The 7,290-nt window shown below is 40.0% G+C and overlaps 1 protein-coding gene across 4 annotated transcripts in view; it reads left to right on the forward strand.

The window, feature by feature from the left end:
- The window catches only part of prickle2b (prickle homolog 2b), a 123,095-nt gene extending 116,780 nt beyond the window's left edge, over positions 1-6,315 (forward strand). For all 4 annotated transcript variants that reach the window (XM_042339479.1, XM_042339482.1, XM_042339480.1 and 1 more), the window contains 3 exons: positions 1,587-1,773; positions 2,515-3,375; positions 4,793-6,315. In XM_042339479.1, the coding sequence (XP_042195413.1) occupies positions 1,587-1,773; positions 2,515-3,375; positions 4,793-5,664 (1,920 nt within the window). In that variant the 3' untranslated portion in view covers positions 5,665-6,315. The remainder of the gene's footprint in view (positions 1-1,586; positions 1,774-2,514; positions 3,376-4,792) is intronic.
- Positions 6,316-7,290: the final 975 nt, after the last annotated feature.

The following is a 7,290-nucleotide window of genomic DNA, read 5'->3' on the forward strand; positions in this document are numbered from 1 at the left end:
GCCCCTCATACGGGGTAGTGTTCTGGAGTTACCCCATGGCTTGACAACGAGCCGGGTGGAGAGGGAGGGGTGTGTGACTGAAAGCACAATCAAAAAAGAATGTCTTGGCGGGATTTGAAGGTGGGGAGAGAAGGGGCGAAATGGAGAGATTGAGGGAGAGACTTTTAGAGTTTCAGGGCTTAGTGGCTGAAGACACGGCCACCGATGGTGGTGCGGAGGGGATGAGGGACAAACAGGAGGCCAGAGCTGGTGGAATGAGGGGTAAGCAGGTCAGAGGTGTGAGGGCGTGAAGGGATTTGAAAACGAGTGAAAGGATCTTGAAATCGATTCGTTCGGTAATTGGGAGCCAGTAGAGCCTGGCAAGGACTGGTGTCATGGGGCAATGCAGAACATGAGGTTTAAACACAACCTCTTGCTCCATTAAATCCCTAATATTTAATTGTACATACATTGTATGTACATTGGATATACATTGGCAAAATAACTGCTATTTTTATTTGCTATTATGCCTTCAGAGAGTTAAAGAGTGAAGAAGTTGATTGTACTTTATGTCCTCCTGACACTATAAAATGCAATTTGTTGTTGTACTTATTATCCACACTGTAAATATCTGTAAAATTCTTAGTATCTTGTCAATCATTGCAATTTACTTAAGTTCAGATAGTCTATGAAAAAAATAATTTTTCATGGATTATGGGACACCTTGGGTGATATTCCTCTTATCAGTGATATAGCAGTGATGTCATACGTGCTGAAATTGCAGTTTTCTAACAAGCAAGCAGCAAGTGAAATATATCTTATCATAATTCAATGAAGTGGGGCAGATGTTTCTATTCCACAGCTCCTGTAGGATCCCTTTATACAGTAATTGGTTATTTCAATTGCAGTTATTGGCAGAGAGTCATATTAGTGTTTTTTCTCCTATGGTGAATATTCTCCTATATATCTTTCGGCAAGTTCATCTAATTTCTTATGTACCATAGATCATAGGTTTGTATCACTGATGTGCAATTTTACTTGTATGTAGAAAAAATCTGAATGGAGCTAGGGAGGTCTAACGTGTACCAGTCACTTTCAGTTTATGAATGAGATGCTCTCTGCATGTATAGTTACCCCTCTCTCCCTCCCTCCCTACCTCCTTTTTGCATATCTTCTGCAACATCTTTTAGTTGGCAAATTGAATTGTGGATTATTGGTGCTGATGTAATTGCACCCAGTGACTCAGCTGGTTGTGGGAGTGAGGCCAGATGGAAACAAAGTGCTATATAATTGTGGTTTGAACTGTTATGCAATTGAGTCATTTCAGTTAATTGGAGAAGCAAACCATATTAGCATGTACAGAGAGGGACGACATTTACAGAAAACTGAGGAATGGAATGCAATCTTATTTTAATCCTTCTGTGCACTTAAATTCTACTCTTTTTGAAGATATTGCAGTAGTCACGCACGACATTCTGGAAAATGTTGTTACTCATTGTCTCAATTATTGACCTTGTTCAGGGCTCTGATGCATCATTTATGTAAATGGATATGCATGGTTCAATGGTTCATTGAAGCTAAACTTGTACACATTTTTCATTTTTCAGATTATCTTTGCAGATGAGTGCACAGAGGCTGAAGGTAGACACTGGCATATGAAGCACTTCTGCTGCTTTGAGTGTGAAACTGTCCTTGGGGGCCAGAGATATATCATGAAAGAAGGTCGGCCCTATTGCTGTAACTGCTTCGAGTCTCTTTATGCAGAATATTGTGACACATGCGGTGAACATATAGGTATGATAATTGCCAAATTCTGTTTGAATGCAGCAACGATAACAAAGTATATTGTTATATACTTGATACATACACAATGTGAGCTACGTTTTCAATATCATTCGATTTTTGTAATATGACTGTTTCAAAAATTTGTTCTGAACCTTTTAAAATGAGTGCTGTCATACAGAAATTGGTCATCAACTCCACTCACACTATAAGTGCAATGAAGTGCTAGCACATTGTTTAAATGACTGACCAAAAGTGTAATTCCGCTGCAGCTGTCAATCTTCAGGTTATTCAGATGGTTATTCTGTGGAGAAGTGGCTAGTGTCTGCTCAACACTTTCACTTTTTTTGATCACAGAAAATCACACAAAATATTCCATTGATTGTTCATTGTTAACGGTAGTTGAAACCTTTTTGCGGATCTACTGTGAGATAACTCCTCCAGTGGCTCATATTTAATCTTTCATGGAAACGTCTCTTCTCTAACAAAAAGAGTCCCAATGTATCCAGTCTATGCTGTACTCTTTCCATCACGACTATATCTTATAGTGTGGAAACCAGAATTGGACAAAATACTCCAAATGTAGTCTAACCAAGGTTTGATATAAATTCAACATCACCTCCTCACTTTTATATTCTGTCACTCTGAACGTAAAGCCCAAGGCCCCATTGGCCTTTTTTGTGTTTTCTGGGTGATTTAGGTGGCGGAAGCCTGCAATATTTCCTTAATAAAATTGCTGTTTATTTTGTTAAGGTATTGACCAAGGCCAGATGACCTATGATGGCCAGCACTGGCATGCCACAGAGATGTGCTTCTGCTGTGCACGATGCAAGAAGTCACTGCTTGGACGTCCTTTCCTACCAAAGCAAGGACAAATATTTTGCTCCAGAGCCTGTAGTGTCACTGAAGATCCTAATGGCTCTGACTCTTCAGACTCTGCCTTTCAAAGTGCAAGATCAAGGGAGTCCCGACGCAGTGCTAGAATAGGTAGAAATAGTAGCAAAGTAGAAGACAAAAACCTGAAGCAAACTCCTATTTTACAAGCAGCGATGAGCAGATTTTCTGCCGATGTTGACCCTCTTTCTCAACAAATGGATATGCTAAGCTTGGCTAGTCAGACTCCAAGCTTAAACAGGGAAACACTTTGGCAAACCAGAGATGTCTACCAGTTTGATGATGATACCACTGAGAGGGCTAGCTTTACAGAAAGGCCTCCTCAGCCTCTCAGCCAGTATAATTTAAGGACTGAATTTAATCCGGGACAATACATAAACAACCCGACTGATATATGGGTGAAAGAATTTAGTAATCCAAAGAGAAGTTCAGCTCCTCTCTTGAAAGAACATAGCGAGAGTTTTATCCAAGAAAGGAAAGAAGATTATTATCCTTCCACAATCAGAACCCAAGAAAGTTTTAGCAGCACATCCAGCCACAGTGTTTCTGAGTCACGAACAAAACCAAGTGGTCCAGGGTATGAGATGGAAAGGGAATTAATTTCTCACCAGTGCCGAACCAGACACCCAATCAATGCACTTAGTTTTACTGACCAGCTCACACCTGTAGAACATACCCCGAGGGAATCCATGGAATCTCTTGCACTTTCGAATGCAACAGGTACAGTATACTGCATGATTATCTGCTCATTAAACCACTCTCATTGCTCTGTGAAGGAAATGTTACAAATCTCTTAGGGCAAAATATTGAACAATGCTACATTTACAGTGTTGAAACTGTAGAATGACTCTCTGTCTTATGACTGGTTTATTCTGGTGGAAGCAATGCATCAGTACTTCCAGATTTATGCTACTTGCTGTCAACCACTATCCCTGTGGGCAGTGAAGAGCATTGATATTGCAGCACTTTGAATTGGTGCTGAAACCACCTCCTCAAAATGTGCTTAGCAGCAGTACTCATCGTGACAATTTTCACCATGAAAAGCACAGTATAAGCTAGCCAGTCATTCTCATATCGAAGTTGTAATGAATTAACTTTGTAAAAGGATATTGAAATCATGGGAAAAAAAATATGCTTGGGATTAAGTTAATATTTGATGCCATACAGTCACAGAACATTCCAGATCTCAGATCTTTACTTTTTTAGCTTTTATATCATGATGGTGTAACAAACCAACCCAACATAACTGTCTGAAACCTTCTCAGGTGCCAAAAGTATACTTATTAGTGTACAATTAGGTTAGGGTTAACCCTAAATAAACTAACCCGAGTTAATCAGTTAATTTGTGGAGTCCTGTAGCTCAGTGGTTAGAGCACTCGCTTTGCAAGCGAGAGACCTGAGTTCAATTCCAGGCAGAGGGCGAAACCTTGGGCAAGTTTCCTTACTCCACACACCTAATAATAATCCCTCCAAAACCAAAAACAATAATAAATTGGTCATTTTCAATCTACGACTGTTTGTGGGACATTGCTGTGCGCAATTGGCTGCAGCGTTCGCCCACAAATATACAGTCAATTCAATTTACAGTCTACTCTGTGAAGCGCTTTGGGACGTCCTCCCGACGTGAAAAGCGCTATATCAAAATGCAAGGATTATTATTATTAATAAAAGCCTACAAAACAGCTCTTTCCTTTAGTTTTGCTTGTTCTCCGGCCGTGTTTTAATTTGTTTTTGTAAATCATAACCTTTTTTTAATCAATGAAAATGTCATTTGCATCAGATTGTGTAACCTCGCAAAGATGACGAATATCAATGTTTACCGAATATCATTGAAACTAGACAAGACTATATATAATGCATGTATCACTGTTTTCAGCAGGCAGCACTGAATCTCCTTCAGATTAACATGGCTGATCTGATTTCGGTGCTACCCAATGCAGGCGTATCTTACAAATTATTTCTGGAGGCTGTCGTGTTACATTTTGCATAAAACAAGTTGAACTTCCTTTGACTTTATTCTCGGGAGCAATTTGTCTTTGTGTTATTGCTCAAATGCACTTGTGACTCACGGCATTTAATTATAAGTTCCGGCTGATCTCCATTGTCGTCTCTCACCGAGGTACAACTCTATTTTCAGGGGCTTCTGTTGAAGGTGGCACCAAACGTCAGGAGCATTTGTCCAGGTTTTCGATGCCTGATTTGAGCAAAGACTCTGGTATGAATGGATCAGAAAAACTTAGCAACATGGGTACACTTAATTCTTCAGTCAGGTTTAGAAGCACTGAGTCTATTCGAAGTCTAAATTCAGTGCAGCCATACCAGGATCTACAACCACCAATGGACAGACTTAGACACTCCATGCAGTACAGGGAGTCAGTTCCTTCAGGAAGAATGCCACAGGGGTTTGATTGTTCAGAAGGTGCCATGGGTAACAGAATGCACACTGGTGTGAATGCCAGGATGGCACCTATGAGTGAACGGACCCAGAGGCGTGCACATGATCAAGGGAACAACCCTCGGCGTCACCGCCACAGACCAAAACGATCCAGACGGTCCCGTTCTGACAATGCTCTCCACCTGGCTTCAGAAAGACGCTATCAAATGAGGGAGCGGTCTCACATGTTCTCAAGTGAGGATTGTGACCAGATCATGATGCGAGCGAGAAGCAGGGATGCATTTGGAAATGGTCAGTCAAGGGATCACTACAGTAGGTATCCCAGAACTGCATCTGACCTGACTCTGCAGAACCAAGTAAGTGATAGGCTGTTGAGACCTTATTTTCATGATTATGATGACTGGTGTTCTACCTGTTCCTCTTCATCAGAGTCTGAGGAAGAAGGATACTTCCTAGGGCAACCCATTCCGCGTCCTGTTCAGCTTCGCTCCATCACTAGTGATGAATTTGTGTATAGCTATGGTGCCCCCGTTCCCTTGTCATCTAACCTGAGCGCCAGGTACCTGTCACATCATAGGAAAAGGCAGAAGAGCAAGAATTGCATTATTTCATAATATTTTGCACAAATTATTTCCAGAAGAATGTAAACTTTAAAAGTTGCACTCAAATTAATTATTAAGAAATAACATTGGCAAAGGCAATATAATTTAATCAGTATTTAAAACGTATTACAATATTTCCACAGCTATGGGCTTAAATGAAGGGTTTTTTTCGGCTTGCTTATTTCAATTCCAATAGATTTTCTTTAAATAGTGCATCACCCAATATACACTTTGGAAACTGCAGTTATAGTCACTAAGTAAATGCAGTCTACATTTTCACTAAAATGTTATCATCTACATAATTGTCAGCATGTTTACAATTGAAGATATCTGTCTACTTTCTTAACATTGTGTCCTGTATTTCTCTTCCACTGCCATAATATGTTACACAGCAAACTTAACAATCAATATATTATACCAAACTTAAAATTACAGAATTGCTTAATCTAATGTTTTTTCTTTTCTAAATGCAAGTGTTGTAATTAAAATGGCGCATACACTAAGTTAATTATATCTAGTGTATATATTATGCAAATGAGGATTTCTAAGAAAAGTATTTTTATATTTTGTAATGTAAGAAGCGTCTGGTTTTGAGTAGTTGTAGTTGCATGTTCACTTTATTCACATTGTTTTCAAATTTATTAAAATGTTGCATCCTTTAAATATTGTGCTTCTCTTTTATTCTCCTTTGTAACAATTCAACATTTAATTTTGCCGTATACTTTCAAAATTTCCAGTATTTTGTTAATAATTATTCCACACATTCTTAAATTAGTGCAAACCACATTCTTAATTTTTTTCATATTTTTAAGCCTTTTTGTGCTTTGAAATGCATTATTTAAGAACACTGTCTTTCAGAACTTAGGAAAGCTGGATAAACTGTTTTCTCTCACCTGTTTGGCTTTCCTGTCTCTTTTCCCCTTCCCAAGCAAGAATGTATCGTAGACTTGCAAAAGCTATGTATTTAAGTTAGTACTCTGGCGATACCTGATTGTTATGTGCTTATCACATGTTCGAGGCACCTCAACGCACTTCACAGAATATACTGTAAGGTGAATTGCATGTATTGGTGAAAGGTAAAAGGCCTTGCTCCTTCCTACCTCTGTGATCTCCATAGGCTCTGGCCTGCTCCACCATCGGCAGTTGGGCCTTCAGCCTCTCTACCCCCCCAATCATTTGGAATTCTATCCCACAGTCCCTTTGTCTTGACCCCTCCCTTCCCTCCTTCAAGGCACATCTCAAGACTCTCCTCTTCGACCATGCTTTCGATCGCCCTCCTACCCCTATCCTCCCTGCCCTCCCCGCTTTCTGATTCCAACTCCCTGCTCGGGGGTCCAAATCCCGGACTGTCTAAAACCTTGAGCAGTCATAAAAAGCGCTATACAAATGTAATTTGTTGTTGTATATTTTGTGGGCAAAACGCAGCAACCAATTGTGCAGCGCGTGTCCCACAAACAGTCGTTGATTAAGTGACCAAATTTTATTATTTTTTTAAGGGATTATTTAAGGGAAAAGCGACCCCCCAATCGATTGACAACTGGGTTCCTACTTACGGCTAGGCAAACAGAGGTGTGTGGAGTAAAGAAACTTGCCCAATGTTTTGCCCTGCCTGGGAATCGAACCCAGGTCTCTCGCATG

This window comes from Callorhinchus milii, unplaced genomic scaffold (assembly GCF_018977255.1).
Source record: "Callorhinchus milii isolate IMCB2004 unplaced genomic scaffold, IMCB_Cmil_1.0 Scaffold12, whole genome shotgun sequence".
NCBI lineage: Eukaryota > Metazoa > Chordata > Chondrichthyes > Chimaeriformes > Callorhinchidae > Callorhinchus > Callorhinchus milii.